This window comes from Protopterus annectens, chromosome 12.part0 (genome assembly GCF_019279795.1).
Source record: "Protopterus annectens isolate FY-2018-M chromosome 12.part0, PAN1.0, whole genome shotgun sequence".
Lineage (NCBI taxonomy): Eukaryota > Metazoa > Chordata > Ceratodontiformes > Protopteridae > Protopterus > Protopterus annectens.
This window is the reverse complement of record NC_056746.1, coordinates 1,412,300,265-1,412,317,863: the sequence shown is the minus strand read 5'-3', so window position 1 is coordinate 1,412,317,863 and position 17,599 is coordinate 1,412,300,265. Positions and strand designations below refer to the sequence as shown.

Here is a 17,599-nt window from a genome sequence, read left to right as displayed (position 1 = left end):
GATTTAATTGAACGTAGAGAGACCTTGTGGCAACTTGAGCTGAATGCATGTATGCCACCACATCTCAATTTCAGTAGCATGTGTTTCAAAACTTTTATCTTATAAAGTATAAAAGTAAAACATGTTTTTAATAGTTCAATAGATTTTTAAAGACATTTTATATATATATATATATATATATATATATATATATATATATATATATATATATATAATGTGTATATATATATATATATATATATATATATATATATATATATATATGTGTGTGTATATATATATATATATATGTGTGTACACAGACATGCATTTTTCTTTGATGTTGTGTATTTATATGGTTGTACAGTGTATTGGTGTAATGTGTCATGTCACTCTGCAGGAGGGAGATTTATAAAGGCTGGAATTGATTGTTATAGGTTCATAGGTTCATACTAGGCTATCTGCCCTAGGGCATTTATAAGCCTAGCCAGAATGTGTTTGGCTTTCGCCACCCATTTAAATTTATTTTGCTATGCCCTTTTCGAGGTTAGATACTGTGCCTCTGTCTAACAGTGACACAGAAGTGATACCCGGGGTAAACCTATGATCTCCCATCCACTCATTAAGATTCCTCTTGAAGAGAGTCAATGAGGGACTCTGCCTAACCTGGACTGGGATTTTATTCCAGAGTGAAGGGAGCCTCTGGGTTATGAATCTGTCCCTCCAGCATGTCCTATTTATTTCAGTGCTGAGGTTCAAGTCTCTCGAGCGTAGCTCGATGGGATTTGGATTTTCTGAGGTGCAGCATGTCCATTAATTCCAGGTTGGACATGGCTTTATACGTCAGGCACAGATCGCCTCTGAACAGGCGGTATGCCACTGAGTAGAGCTGGAGTTTCTTTAACCAGGCAGCATATGGCATCTGTTTGAGACCTTTGATCCTCTTGGTGAGGTACTTTTGGGGTCTTTCCAGTTGCTGCAGGTGTCTGGTAAGGTACATCCCAAAAGGGGCATTGTACTCAATTATGGGCCTGATGAGGGATGAGTAAAGAGGCATGATGACCTCCCGTGATCTAGATGTGAATCCCTTCATGATTAGGTGGGCTATATAAAATGTTTTTCTAATCACTTTGGTCACGTGGTTGTCAAATGAGAGATTGCTATCAACTTGGGTCCCCAGGTCCCTAATTACTTCTTCTGTACTTAATGGATTACCACATATATGGTAATTTGTGGGCACTTTGTTTTTGCCACAGGGGATGACTATACACTTTTTGGCATTTAGCTTGAGGCCATGGCTCTGGCACCAGTTGTCTGTTTCTATGAGGCCCTTTTGGAGGATGCTTGTGTCGGCTGGAGAGTCGATTATGGCGCCCAGTTTGCAGTCATCTGCGAACTTGGTCAGCAACAGTCCTTCCGTGTTGGCCTGTACCTCCGAGAAATATATACCGAACAAGAGAGGTCCCAGGACTGAACCTTGTGGGACACCACTTGTAACTGGTTTGGAGTCTGACATGGCTCCAGCAATTCTAACCATGTGGGTTCTGTCCTTGAGCCAGTTTGCAATCCATCTAGTGACATAGGGGTTTATATTTAAGCTGGTGAGCTTATCTATAATGCCCGAGTGGGGTATTGTATCGAAGGCTTTTGTGAGGTCCAGGTAGGCTGTGTGGACCACCTTCCCCTCATCAGTGGCCTTGGTGACTGTTTCAAAGAAATCAACCAGGTTTAATAGGCAGGATCTGCCCTTAACAAAGCCGAACTGGGTAGGATCCAGTGTCTGTAGGTCTCCAATATCTTTATTTATGAGGTCCATGATGATCCGTTCCATAGCTTTGCAGACCAAGCTAGTCAGGCTTATGGGGTGATAGTTTCCAGGATCCGTTGAGGCACCACCTTTATGGAGAGGGACCACTGTTGCTGTACGCCACTCTTTGGGCACATATCCTGTAGTAAGGCTGAGATTGAACAGTAGTTTTATGTTTGGGTTTAGCTCTTCTTGGAGTTCATGTAGGACGCAGCCCGGGACACCGTCTGGTCCTAATGATGCTGTGTTTTTTGCTTTGGAGAGGGCGGCTCTTACCTGAGCATCTGAGATGTCAGGGGGGCAGCACTCTGCTGGGATAGATATTTGCCCTTTGGTGGGGAGAAGTTTGCGCTGTACCTGTCAGCTAGCATGTTGGCAATGTATGTGGGTTTGGTGTATTTTTTGTCATTTTGGACTAATTCTGAGCATATCTGGGAATTACCACCCAGGTTCCTAACATAACTAAAGAAAGCCTTGTGATTATCCTTAGTGTCCTGTGCAATTTTTCTCTCGAAGCTGGCCTTAGACAATTTTATGAGTGCCCGGAGTTTTTGGCTAATACTGATCAGTGATGCCTTCCCTTTTTGGGATTTTGCTCTATCATTTAGTAGCTTCCTCCTTCTATTGTATAGTTTGTTTATGGCTGGGGTCCACCAGACAGGACGTCTGCCTTTGGAGGATTGGGTCTTGGTTTTATTTGGGATCGCATGATCCATGCATTCCTGAAGGTGTTCATAGAATGCATTTATAAAGGATTCTGCGGTCTGGGCGTATTTTCCACAGGCCGGGGCTTTGAAGGATTCCACCTCGGTTTTGAGGAGTGTGAAATTTGCTTTAGAGAAGTTTTTCACTGTGGTTTTCTGGGCAGCGGGTGGGGTCGGGATGTGAATATCCAATGAGATTAGTTTATGGTCTGATCTTACCAGTGAGGGATACACTTCTGGTCTGGAGCATAGTGTCCCCATGTTGGTGATGATCAGGTCCAGTATGTTTTCCCCTCTTGTGGGAGTGGTAACAAGTTGTTCCATAGCATTTGAGTTTATAAATTCTAGGAACCTTTGGGCTAGGGTGTTGGAGCTAGAGTAATGCTCCCAGTCTATGTTTGGGTAGTTGAAGTCGCCCAATATAATGGTGTTTGGAGAGACCTTCATATTTTCCAGTGTTCTCAGGAAGGCCGAGTGGGGTTCCTGGGTTTGTGAGGGTGGTCTGTAGCAGGCTATAAACTGGAAGGCAGTTTTACCCACTGTTAGTTGCACATGGATAGTCTCTGATGCTTCGTGCTTTGCCACCAACCTGGAGGTGTGGGTATCTTTGATGAATATCGATACTCCCCTCCTTTTGTGGTTCGGTCCAAGTTTTGGGGCCGAAAAGCATGGTATGAGGTATAACCTGGTAGTGCTGGGGTGCTCTCGGGAGCCCTGAACCAGGTTTCTGTTACTCCACAGATATCGATGTTCTCCATGCTAAGGAGAGTTTCGAGTGCGTGCATCTTGAGGTTAGAACTTCTGGCGTTGAGTAGCATTACTCTTAGTTTCTTATCCCTTGTGATACCTATGGAGGTGGGTGTGTCTTTTGAAGCTTGCCTAAAAAAGGCACTATGGGGGTAGCAAGAGCCTTTGCCAATATCCGAAAGCCCAGGGGTGACAGGTGCAAGCCGTCCCTAGCGAAGCATCGTGGCTTGTCGAGCATATCATCCCAAGCTGACAGGCATTGGATCCCCTTTGAATGACACCAGTACTTAAGCCAATTGTTGAAATTGATCATCTTGTCTTCATATTGTGGCATCATTCTTGGTGAGGGTAAGATGGTACTCAAGGTCAGGGTCATACCAGCCTGGGCTACATGCTCAGAGAGATCCTCTATGTCTCTTTTCATGTAGTCCAGGGAGGTACGTCTCAGGTCATTCACACCAGCATGGACAATGACTGAGTCATATTTGTACTTGCCTTGGAGTGACCTGAGTGCTTGTGTTATGTGGCGGATCCTAGCACCTGACAGGCTGCTCACCGTGACCTCTCCTTGTTCAGCCTGGTGAGCGGGACGCCAGTGTGCCTGACGATAGAGTCACCTATTACAAGTGTATCAGGTGTGTTGTTTAGTCTTAAGGGCTGTGACTGTTCGGCACACTGGCTTTGTGAGATATGTGTTGCAAGTGTTTTGTTTTGGGGTAGCGGTTGCTTGGGTGTCTGCTTTGGAGGTCTCTGCTGCTTAGGCAGATCTTTATTTAGAGCCTCCGAGTATGTTTTTGTGTGATTATGTGTTTGGTTTGCTGTCGTGGTAGGTCTATGTGAGACTGGAATTGTAGTGAGTGTGGTTTCCTTCTCCTCCTAACTGGTTATGCCAGTACTGAGTTGAGAGAGCTTAGCCTCCAGTTTGGCTATATGGTTGCATCTCTCACATGTGTTGGAATTTGTTGGGAGGAGGAGAGGGTTGTCTGTGTACATGAGGCAGTTGTAACATTGCCTCAAGATTCCCAGATTCACCAGCTGGACCGGAGAGGAGATTGACAACTGACCTTTGGACATGCTAGAATAATATTGGGAATTCCTTTATAATTGAAAACAAGGGCCAGTGGGGAGTGAGGGTGTAGTGCTTTTAATTTTTAGTGCTGACTTATATAATTGCTTTAGTGAGCAAGTGCCAGGTAACTTAAGTGCAATGTGTTACAGGTAACAAATGCAAAACCGACAAAAAGTAACTTTCTTTCAAGTGAAACAAGGAAATAAGTACAGTAAGCAAAGCAGACATCACTAGTGATCCACAGAAGCGCTGAGAAGCCGCGTATTAGGTGGAATTAGCGTTCCAGGGAATAACAGGCAAACAAACAACAAGCATATAAACAAAGCTAGATTCAGCAGGCCTGGATCTAGTCTATGCTACAGCAAACAAGGTGTACCAATTTCAGTAAGATACAGTTCAAATATTCAGGCACTATAAACCTTTAACCAGAAATTCCCAGCTCAGAAGGGCAGAGTCCAGCCTCTTCTCCCACAAGAGTGCAGACCACGAACCTTCTTAATGTAAAATAACTGGCCTGAAGCCCAAGTGCTTAAACCAGAACTAATACACTTTAAGAATAACAGACACTGGGCTCTCAATTAGCAGTTCCCAACTTAGAAGGATGAAAGCTACCTGTCCTGCCACCACAGTGCATGCCACAAACCTTCCTAATGTAAAACAATTCATCCTGATGAAGTCTGTGAATTAGCAGGACGAAAATGGTCAATCTGTTTGAATAAAGTGTCATACTGGAGTGACAGTGCTTTCTAGAGCTTTGGTTTGTTCAGCTATGTGGAGGTGTTTATAATTATTCAGCTGTGCTATATTGCATCAGAAAATTTATTTAATATCACATTAGTTTTACTGAATGGTATAGATTTGCGAAGTCTGAAAATATTTAAAGTGAGTTCAGCTTCTTGATAGTGAAAACTGGACATTTGAAAAACAAAAGGAATCAAGTCTTCTTCATCTTGACTATGTAAATATTTGAATTCTCAAAGTGTCAGAACCTTCTTGAAAAAGGCATACTCTGTTTTTCAACAAAACTAATTATTTCCATTTCCAGTGAGGTTGTGTAGCCTTGGAGTTGGTATGTTTTAAAGTATTAGAGGTGTAGTGGACCTAAATCCCCATGAGGGTTCTGGGTACTTTGCCTGACTGAAGTAATGGCTTTTGTCCAGTTGCAGTTGACATTTTGATTGCACACTTGGTAGCTTAGTAAACCAGATGTAGATTACCATCATGTATGCATTATGCATTTGATACCTGACAGTGGTATCATTTGACATTTTGCATATTTCAGGCTGGTGACATCAGTCTTCACAGATTCTGTATTTGGAGTATTCATCTTGTGCCGTGGATCATAAGTTTGAAGTTAGCAGGCTGCACGGCTCCTCTGACTGTTCTTTAAGATACATTGATGAGATCCCTCATGGATATACACATGTATGCAGTGTTGGTGTGGCATATCTTAGTTATTATTCAGCAGATTATGTCCTTCTAAACGTAAAAAAACTAATACCTTTTTTTATGTGACATTGACATTTGTTAAATAACTAATAATTAATAGGTCATGCTGCTAAATGCTAGGAGCCTAAACAGTAAACTGCACTCCCTGGAAGCACTCCTCACCTTGGAAGATGCTGATGTATGTGCAGTCCCTGAGATTTGGTTCAAGGCCGCAGAGAGCACCCACGCAGATACAAGGCTACAATGCCTTTCACACGTTCAGACCTCAAAACGAGCATGACAGAACCAGAGGTAGAGGTGTAACCATCTTCATAAAATCCAAATACACCTCAACACTGGTAAAACAGTGCAACTCTCTCTCAAAGTACCCTTCCACATCATCAGTAGCTACAGGTCCTTCACCATGAAGCAGGAGAAGCACACCACCCACCTGGACGTGTCAGAGCCTCTCAGTATACAGCCAAATTCCTTGGTCTTGGCAGATTTCAACTATCCTTCCATCAATTGGATGACTTACATGATGAGCACAAACATGATTATTCTGAAGTTCATTGATTTTTTTATTTCAAATACCCTGGAACAGTTGGTCTTCACCCCCACAAGGGGCTCAAATGTCTTAGACCTACTGCTCAACAGTATGGGGGGGGTCACTGCTCTCCCTCTCTGTGTGTTGCCCTTCCTGGTAAGGTCAGACCATAAATTAGTGTTTGAAGTAAAGATCAAACCTGACACCTCCACAGGAGCAAAAAAACTGAAACATTTCTACAAAGCAAACTATAGCCTACTAAGTGATGGTATAAAACTTTTCAAGGCCACTGCTAACACAGCCAGCAATGACTCCTATGCAGAAGTGTACACAGATGCCTTATATAGCCACTTAAGTAAATGTGTTTACTCAGCTGTACCTGACAGGGCTAAAACCAGGTCCTCCCGAAAAAAAAGGCACCCTGGTGGACTGTAAGTATAAATAAATTATATAACGAAAGAAAGAAACTGATGTCTAAGAACAGAGAGAACTTACTCAACAGAGGAAGAATACCTCCACAGAGCATTCCTTAACTACATCTGAAACCTAAAAGGGAATGCCCAGCTGTGTGTCGAACTTATAGTTGATGGTACCACTCACACCGAACCTGAGGAAATTGCCAACCTGCTAGCTGACGGATTGGGCAATAATCTTCACCACAATAATAATCCAATTCCTTGAAGTGCAAAGGATTTATTATAAAACACTGCTTATCTCATATAAAACGAAAATATTCTCGTTTTATATGAGATAAGCAGTGTTTTATAATAAATCCTTTGCACTTCAAGGAATTGGATTATTATTGCGGTGAAGAATATTGGTCTTTGTGATAGACTGTGGTTATACAAGATTTGGCAATAAGTTCACCCCTCTGTTCCCACCAGACAATACCCGAAAGCATTCCTGACAACAGTCCTGTACTGAGAATCTCCATAGAGCAGGTCATACAAGCACTTTCCAAGGCTAAAATCACAGCCTCAGTGGGACAATATAACATCCTGTGTTGCTTATTAAGCAATCTAAAACAAGACCAAGTGGAACCATTTGCCACTCTCTGTAACAATAGCCTGGGCACTGGGTTTATTCTAGCAGAGTGGAGAACAGCAACAGTAATCGCCTTGCGTAAAGGGGGTCAATCCATCGACCCAGGAAACTATCAACCCATAAGCCTAACTAGCCTTATTTGCAGGGCCATGGAAAGAATCATCATGGACCTTATCAACAAGGACACAGGTGACCTTCGAACTCTTGACTCGACCCAGTTTGGTTTCATCAAGGGTAGATTTTGCTTATTAAACCTGATTGACTTCTTTGAGAATATCACCAAAGCCTTGGATGAGGGCAAAGCAGTACATACCACCTATCTTGATTTAACGAAGGCTTTTGACACAGTCCCCCACTCAGGGATCATTGAGAGAATTTCCCCATATTTCATTAGATGGGTAGCCAACTGGCTGACTGACAGAATACACACTGTCAAAGTTCGGGAGTCCACCTCCACCAGTAGACCAGTTACCAGTGGAGTACCACAAGAATCTGTGTTCGGCTCTATACTGTTTGGAATCTATTTCTCTGAGGTCCTGGTGAAAGTAGATGACCTGTGGCTTACTAAGTTTGCAGATGACTGCAGACAGGGTGCTGTCATTGAGCCACCCAGCGATGTAAACATGTTACAGAAGGGGGTGACGCAGACAAATTATTGGTGCCAAAGTCATGGACTAAAACTAAATGCAGAAAAAAAGCCTCATTAACCCCTTTGGCAGAGAAGCAGCCCCTGCTAATTATGATATAGATAGCACAGCTCTAAGCTCAAATCCAGTGGTGCGAGACTTAAGAACACAGGTTGATAGCAATTGGAACTTCGGTCACCATGTGCCCCTAGTGGTAAGGAAAGCCTTCTATTTTCCATATAAGGCCATCGTATCCAAGACTACGTAGGTTATAACTCTACTGTACTCGACCCTTATCAGACCACTAATTGAGTGCAGTGCTCCCTTCTGTATGTACCTCACCAGACACCTGCAGCAACTGGAGAGACCACAGAGGTTTCTAACCAAGAGAATCCAGGGCCTCCAAAACATGACTTACATGAAAAGACAGGTGGACTGTGCCTGGTCTACAGAGCTGTCTGATTATGCCATAATGGAAATGCTGCACATCTGCAAATCAAATGGGACAAGAGTCATTCCAGGATCTCAACATAGCCTGTGACATTAACAAAATGTGTTGGAGAGACAGATGCATCTCCCAGAGATTGCCACTCCTCTGGAATAAGCTCCCACTTCACATGAAGCAGAGCTCCTCAATTACCCTATTTAAGCACAACCTTGACAATTGGATGGGTGACTGTAAACTCACCCCGGGTGTGGCACCTATGTCCCTTATGGACCAGGGTAGTCTGTGCTGATCATAGAATCACTGTGCTAACAGTGACCATCTAACTATGGTCAATTAGGGTACACAGGTTTTTACATGGCTAGGCTTGTAAAGGCCCGAAGGTCATTAGCCTAGTAACCTCCTATGAACCAAAGTAAAGTAAATAAAATTTATTTCAAATAAAAGGTGACAGTAAATTCCCTTTTTTAGCTGTGGTCTTGACACTAAATTGGGGGTGGGGCAGTGGTTAGAGTTCATTGTTGCAGGTAAGTAAAGAAACCTGGTCAGAAGGATCAGAAGAAAGGTGTGGAAGGTAGGTGACATTTATCTTCTTCTGGCCTGTCATAACTGATTTGTTTTGAGATCTGGTATGCTTAATGCTTGTGTGAAGCTTAAGAGGCTTTACAGTCAAAGTTTGTTTTAATCAGTTGTGATTTTGGTATGATATTCTTTATAGGTGGTTGTGGCAACAAATATAGCAGAGACATCTATCACTATAAATGGGATTGTATTTGTAATTGACTGTGGTTTCGTCAAACTGAGGGCCTATAACCACAAAACAGGCATTGAGTCCTTGGTGGTGGTTCCAGTGTCCCAGGCATCAGCGAGTCAGAGAGCTGGTCGAGCAGGTAGAAATCGCTCTGGAAAATGTTACAGGCTTTATACAGGTAAGAAGAGAAAAATCAAAAAAGAGAAGAGATGAAGATAAGTATTTACTTATGTTTACACAATCTTTGTTAATCAGCAACACCTATTAACCACAACTGTGTATTTCACTGGTGTACTGGATGTTTTGCCTGTTAAGCAACTTAATTAGAACTTGAAGTTGTGGATATCAAACTTAGGTCTGTAGTAGTTTGTAGTTTTCTGTCATGCAGTTGAACATTGGGAAATGCAGTCTGGCTTATGTAGTTTCATCAGTAACATAAGAAAGATCAAAACCTAATGATGTTATGTTGTCCTATCTCGCCTTCATTCTTACAATGATGGGTTCGGAGCCGATTCTTGGCTCCGACTTGAACGAATACACAGCTGAAAGACTCAAACTTGGCTTGTGGCAAGTAGGTAACTCATGATGCAGTGGTGTAACTCCCCAGATCTCATTTGCCGCTTTATGAGGTTGGATGCGCTCTTCTTGGCCATGGCTAAGTTGTGATTTTTTTCTACTTATTACATTCATTAGACCTTTTTTCTGTTTATATATTATAGTGGGCGTTTTCTTCTAGCATTGTAGTTGCATAGTTAGCCTTTTGAATTAGTATATTTAGATTTTTATAGGTATTATTCCTATTTGGTGCTGCCTTTGTCCGTCATTTTTGTAGGCTTTACTGTATCCCTTGTAGTGGTTTTGTTGTTGTGTCTTTTTTGTATAGCTTGATAGTAGCTCATTTAAGTTAGAGAGCTCTTCGCCCGTTTCAGTTAGAGGGCTTGTAGTTGGTGTGTTGTTTTCCTGGGATTTAGGGCCGTTTTAGTTTGAGGCCCTATTATCTTCCTTTGTCTGTCTGCTCAGTGTTTCCTGTTGTAGTTAGTTATATATCAGTATTTAGAATTTTCTGTTGTTAGATTGTGGTCTCTTGTCATAATCATGTCCAAAGACCCAAAGGAGAAGGAACATAAGACTTTGGGCTTCAAGAAATGCCAGAAATGTTCCCAAAGGATGTCTATTACTGACAGTCATGTCATCTGTGATTATTGCCTTGGAGCTATTCATTTGCAAGAGGATTGTACATTCTGTCATTCCTTCAGTGCCAGGGTTTTACAAAAAAGGAGAAACAAATTTATCCTTAATGGGCTCTTAAAGCCAACTTTTGAGGAAGCTGTCCACGGTTCTTCTTCCTCTTCTTCTCCTTCCTCTTCTTCTCCTTCTTCTAAAAAGGACAAACCTCAAAAAGAGTCACCTGCTCATTTGGAGCCTCCAGTCAAGTTACCTAAAATATCTAAGGCCACTACTTCCTCGGTCCAACTGTCTTCGGAACCGTCAGAGGTTATTTTGATTGACAAGCGTGGTTCTCTGGCTCCAAAGTCTTTGGAGCCTCAAGATACCTCTTCTCGGAGCTGTTCTGTTGAGATTTCACCAGTCTCCCCTACATTGAGATCTCCCATTTTGCACAGGTCTCGTTCTCCGTCCCTATCCTCCAGGTCCACCAGGAGCTTATCTGACGATGACGTGGAACGGATGGTGCGCAGACTGTTGGAAATCACCGGCGCTAACCAAATTATTTTTGGCCCTGACCCATCTGGTCTCGGAGCCTACTATAGCCATTGTACCCACTGTTGTTCCTCCTCCGAGCCAAGCTGGACCTTCGGAGCCGGAGTGCTTGGTGCCACTTACTGTGGATCCGTTAATTCCGAGACCCACTTCAGAGATCATGGAACTGACTTCTGCTCCGGCACTCTTGGCACCGTCCGGAGAATCTGGGAGCCAGTGTTCCACGGTCAACCCTGAGAGGGATTCTCGGCCCCGAACTTCTTCGGTGCCGAGCCTACCCCTTGGAGTGTCTGCCCGGTTGAGCTCAGCTCCTACATTGGCCTCGGGGCCAATCTCGCTGGGTCCGGTGGCTTCCTCTGTCTCCTCGAAGCCGAGGGAGTCTTTGGAGCCAGTGGGATCTGCCTTTGAGCTGATGAGGAGTGTGCTGTCTTCCCCTACAGCTTCACATAAGGATAACAGCACTCGTCCTCCTAAGGCACCGGCTACTGTCTCGGCACTACCCATTCCACAGGACAGCAGAGATCCAGAGTCTCAGGATCCCCCATTGGGTGAACCCCTCTCTTCCGAGGCCTCTCCAGAATACCCTTCTGAGGAGCCCCCTTGGAAGAGAACTTGAAAGAGGAAGCACGTAGACTCTCCAGATGAGTCCGTCACTTCAGACACTGACCTCGAGGAGTCAGAAGGGATAGCTGAGTATTCACTTTCATATGGCTAAAGGGAATTTGGGAAATGGGGGAAGAATAAAGAAAAGGGATGAGTAGTGAGTTCATAGTGTTTGAGCTAAAAACCGAGTGAGGAGGAGGAGGCAGAAGGAGATTAGTAAATAGACTAAGCATAGAGTTAAGGGGTCTGAGAGAAAGAAGGATATATATATATATATATATATATATATATTAAGAGAGAGAGAGAGAGTTCAGGGTGAAGAAATAAAGAAAATAAATGAAGTATGATGACTGACTGATGATGAATGAGAGGTGGAAATGTGCAAAGGAAATGTGAATAGAGTGGGCTTGGATGAGCATCAGGGTAAAAGTAATATACTGATGTGAGGCAGCTGTTGTAGACATGGCCCAGTTTGGAGAGGAAATGAAAAGGAGAAGACACATGGTCATATAATGCCATAGTTCCATATGCATGTGATAGCAAGACATGGCTGGATTACCTGCTTACAACCTGCTTCTGAGAGATTCAGATGTAAAGGAGGTGAGAGCTTATTCCATGTATTAACAACTAGGCAGTCATCCTGCTTATTGGTGGCAGGCACCCATTCCCATTTGTTGACATTTGTCAACATGTCCGAATCACTTAGCTCTAGTGTTTTTCATTGTCAAGTGACTAACCCTAACAAGGTGTGCAGTGTGTGATCATTGTTCTCTAATCTTGAGGAGGCTGTGACCACTTACACTGAGAGCAGGTGTTTTGGAATCTGGCCCCTGGCATAAGTCTGCTTATAGACTGACCTTACACTGAAGTAAGTCGCATACACTGAGACCATGCCTTTTGGAATCAGGGGAGGCTTGCACTGAGAACATAGCTGTTTTGAAATCTGGCCCCTGGGCTGGAATTGTTTCTGCTTCACTGGTGGTTTAACATTAACAGCACTTATTTTGTGTTTGCATTCGGTGCTGATCTTTGTTTTTTGGTTTTCATTTTGTAGTCATGATACATGTATCCTAATCAGTTGTTCCTAGCACTACTTGTTGTTTTACGTGTGTGTGTGTGTGTGTGTGTGTGTGTGTGTGTGTGTGTGTGTGTGTGTGTGTGTGTGTGTGTGTGTGTGTGTGTGTAAATTACCTGTTTTTGTGGTTACAGTGGGTCTTAATCTTTGACTAGATCCATCCTCCAAACACTAGTTCAATCCTTTCATATATATATATATATATATATATATATATATATATATATATATATATATATATATATATATATATATATATATATATATATATATTTTTTTTTTTTTTTTTAAAACAACTAGACTATTCAAAAAAAAAAAAAAAAAACTGGTAAAGAAAGGTACTTAACTGGATTGTTATATTTACAACTGACAATATGCCATACATGTTCAGTGACTACTTGTCATTATTTGCAATGTGGTATTAGAACAGAATATTTAAACACACCATGACCCCTTACTTTTGAAATATTAAACACATTAGCAATGGAACATTCAGTAATACACAAAACAGTGCTGAATATAAACTTCCATTTACCCTCTCACTGGACTGTACAGTTGAATATTTTAATTCCTGTTTTCTCAACAACATCTTCAGTATAACCTGGTGTTCTGCAAATCCATGAACTACAAAAATAGACCTATCTATGGGACTTCTGACACTTAATTCGTCAACAGATGGAAGTCCCTCTTTCTTCAAAGGAGCAGAGACTTTTGAAAGTTACTAATCAGTGGATCTGGTAACCTTAGATATCTTAGTTTAGGTAACTGAATCATGAAAGACAATAACACTCAAATTTATTCATTTTCTGTACAGAATATAGACATAGTTTGTATGGAATTTTGTTGTGCTATATACGGCATAGTATTGTTTTCATGAGCATGTTTTAAAAGAGGCAGCAGTCTTTCTTAGACTGCTTATTTATAAGAAAAGTGCAGCTATAAACTGAGTTGTGATGTTTTGTGTACTGTGATTTTTTTAAACAACTTTATTGAGTCATTATGTTTTAAAGAGTCACGCGAGTACAAGTGCATTAATATAAAAAAATCATAGTAATATTTCCATTATTATTTTCTTGTATTATGTATGTTTTGTTTTTGATGTGCTTTTAATTTTCATTCACTCCAATTTTATAGAAACTTTTCATTTGCTACTTTCCATTTAGCCTCACGTCTCCTCCTCCTGTGCATTATTTTGTATGTATTATTCTCAAAGATTCCATTTATTTATAGGTAATGTCGTCTTTCCTATACTCTCCACTGTCCAGATTTTTGCATCATATTTTGGTCTGTTCCTCATAATTTTTTTTTTTCTGGCAGATCATTGAGGGCTTAAGTCCCTAAATAATTGCATACATTTAAGCTTCAGATTTCATATTCTGCAGAAAATGCATACAAAAACAAAACCTGTTATTCTCACACCTTTTTTTTAAGTTTATAAGTGCAAACCTATGAACCTATGAATATTTCAAATCTGTTTCTGATTTATGGCCTTTATCCCCTGTGCCCTCATTATTGTAGGCTTACTTAGAGGTCGTGAGATATGCTCCTTCATTTTTCTAAATATCCCAGTTCCAGTTCTTCCTTTACAGCGTTCATTGCTTCAGTTATAGTTTGCTTAGGTTTTTTTTTGGCAGCTGATAGCATTACATTTTTAAGGCCTTAGTATGCTGAGGCAATTCAGATCCTACATTCCAGTTCAAAAGAGTAATTTCTTTTATTACTACCATTTGCTCCCCAACATTTTTGCTAAAGTACTTTGTAGGCAAATTTTTAAATCTGCAGGGCAGGGTATTTTGGCTTCATAGATTAGTACTAGGTTAACTGTCCTTGGTGGCCATTTTTAAGCCTAGTCAGTTACCCCATGTGAGACTCAAACCCTGTACCTTATGTCTGTAAGGTAAAAACCTTAACCATTATACCAACCTCCCATCTTTTTCTTTTCTTTTTTTTTTAATGTCTGTCTTTCTCATCACCCTTCCAGCATGTGCCAACTACCTGAGAAAGAATTCTGTAACATCTGTTTGGGGTATAAAAATACCTGTGCAAACTCTGCCAAGCAAAAAATGTAAACCTTCTGAACTTTGTCGCATACTCAAGCCATACAGCTACCCTCCCATTGTATCTTTGTAAATTGTCTTTCCATTCTGTCGTCCCAATCTTTAATAATCTCCTCTGATTGATTCTTGCAGCTACTATTCAGTGTTGTGTACGCCCTACTAATTTTCTCTTTTTAAATAGCAACATCTGTTATAGACTTAACTAAAAATTCTATACCAGAATTAATCTTTCACTTAACACTCCCCCGTCCCTTTATCTTTGCTTAAACTCTGTTATCAGTCCTTGGTTGGGATGGCAATCTCTAACCTGCAGTCCAAAGTTTTGATTGGCCTTATCTCACTCTGTTGCCTTACCCGCTCTTATTGTTTGTTCCCAGTACCTTGGTTCCTGTGAAAATTCTGTTTAGTAGTGTCTCGCAAAACCTTTTTTTCATTTTCTTTACCCCTACTTGCATTCATCCCTTTTGATAAAATCTACTTTCTGCATTGGCATACTTCTTAGAATACTTTCTGCTACTTTATGAATGTAATATTCTGTATAGTTGTTGTTATTCTCTTTAACGACCCGCACCAAAATCCTATTCTCTACTTACTTCTCATTGTCGCTCCCCCATCCCGTTTCGTAATTATTCCTTTTCACTTTGACTTTTAACCTTCTACTTGTGTTATGTGTGTGAGTCTTAGCTACTTAACTTTAAAGTATCCCTTAAAATCAGGTAATCCTAAACCACCTTGTTCTGTGGGGAAAATAAGCTTATCCCACTTAAGTATTGTCCACAACTTCTCCTGTGTTTGATAAAAATATGATTGACCTATATATAAAACTAAAGGAACTAGAAATATTTTCACTACTGTATATTACCATCCTCATCCATAATTAAGAGCTTCCAGGTTGTCAGTGTTTGTATTATCTTTTGTTTTGTCTCTTCCCACATATCTTTTGCTGCCATAATAGAATCCTTGTTAATCCACACTCTTAAGTACTTCATCTTATAATGCCCCCATAAATATGGATATTGCTGAACCAATTAATTTGTGGGTCCAATGTTTACTGCTGTAGTCTTTGTTTGAAACTGTCTCAAAGTACTCCACAACACACACACACACACACACACACACACACACACACACACACACACACACACACACACTTGTGTGTGTGTGTGTGTGTGTGTGTGTGTGTGTGTGTGTGTGTGTGTGTGTGTGTGTGTGTGTGTGTGTGTGTGTGTGTGTGTGTGTGAAGCTGATTTAAAAAATTTAAAAAAATCGCTATTTGAAAGAATGAAATGTAAATTATCAAAGCACTGGAAGCAATAAAATGTGGTTAGTGATATGTCTATTTCAATATATTTATGTTCAAACAAGTTCAACATACATTAATATATTTTATACAATTTGTATACAGAAATCTAGAATTAAAATTGGTTGGAAATCATTTCCCAGTTTTGTGGAACAAAGAGATTAATAGACGGAACAGAGAGTAATAATATGGTATAATGGCCTCAAAAGAAATTTATAGCTTGGTTTGATTATTTTTAGAACATTGAAATATAGATTCATTAAGGAATATGATTTTAAGAGGGGAAGATTGGTTAAGTTTACAGAATATTATAGAACATATATAGCAAAAATGTATTTGTACAAAAGGAAACATTCCTACTAGATTACATAAACTATTAGGATACATTTGTGCAGTTGTTATAAAATACATCTAAAAAATCAGTTTTGTCTGACTTATATAAAATTATAGTCTAGTACAAATTACAATTAAATGATAGTTATTGGAAATGTATCCATCATGGACCATCATGGACCAGAATATGGTTTCACAGAGAAGGATGTGTTATACATTATAAAATATATAAAAAAAAAAATATCCCAGTTTTCAGTATTTTGAGCTTTAGAGATTTTGGTCTCAGTATTTTGAGTTTAGGGATTTTGATTTTGAAAGTCAGTATTTTGAAGTGGACCCATATATATATATATATATATATATATATATATATGTGTGTGTGTGTGTGTGTGTGTGTGTGTGTGTGTGTGTGTGTGTGTGTGTGTGTGTGTGTGTGTGTGTGTGTGTATATCTATCTTTCTTATCTGCCTGTATGTATGTATGTATATATATATATATATATATATATAGATAGATACACACGTAAATGCATTCATAGAGCATTCTACATTCCAGGGAAAATATCTAAAATGTTTAAAATATGACACAGTGTTGGGGATGCAACTTACAAATTAAAGCAGATTGGTAGCATATAGTGTGTGATTGTGTATCAGTGAAGGAGTTTTGGGAAAAGAACAGCTATTTTGGTCAAACAATGAAGTCAGATAATTTTCCTATAAGTAAAGAAATTGTTTTGTTCAATGTTCCTGTATATTCATGTCTGGAAAGACAAGCTACCTATTACTTTGGTGTGTAATGTCCACTGCTAGAAAAGTAAGTGCAAAGAAATCAGAATGAAGTGATCTGCTTCGATTACTAGATTTTGCACAAAATAATTTTATCTATTTTGAAGTTCAAACCTATAAACAGATTACAGGTGTTGCAATGGGGGCAGCTTGTGCCTCCAGTTTTGCTAACCATGTCGTGGCCCAGTGAGAAACAGAATATATTTTTCAAAGTGAATATTCTAACTGTTGGTCTTTATATGCCAGATTTTTGGACGATCTTTTTATATATTGGATGGACACAGAGGAGAAGTTGAATGGATTTTTGTTATATATTAATAATACGGTTGATTTTTTAAGATTTTCTTCACAATATCATAGGGAAAAATTTCCTTTTTAGATATTGAGATTGGGAAGGATTTTAAAAAACATTGTTTCTACTCTATAATTTATACAGGAAACCCCCTTTCTCCACTACTTACTTACACTATTCTAGCTGGCACCCTAAACATAAAAAAAGGCAGTAGTTAAGGGGCAGTTATTTTGTGTTACTAAAATGGTTTCTAATGATGATAATTTTAGGTTGGAAGCTAAGAAAGTA

General features: G+C 40.2%; 1 protein-coding gene across 1 annotated transcript in view; it reads left to right on the top strand.

The window, feature by feature from the left end:
- The window catches only part of DHX35 (DEAH-box helicase 35), an 844,978-nt gene that overhangs the window by 402,166 nt on the left and 425,213 nt on the right, over positions 1–17,599 (top strand). Inside the window, exon 12 of the mRNA XM_044090458.1 lies at positions 9,115–9,325. Within this exon, the coding sequence (XP_043946393.1) occupies positions 9,115–9,325 (211 nt within the window). The remainder of the gene's footprint in view (positions 1–9,114; positions 9,326–17,599) is intronic.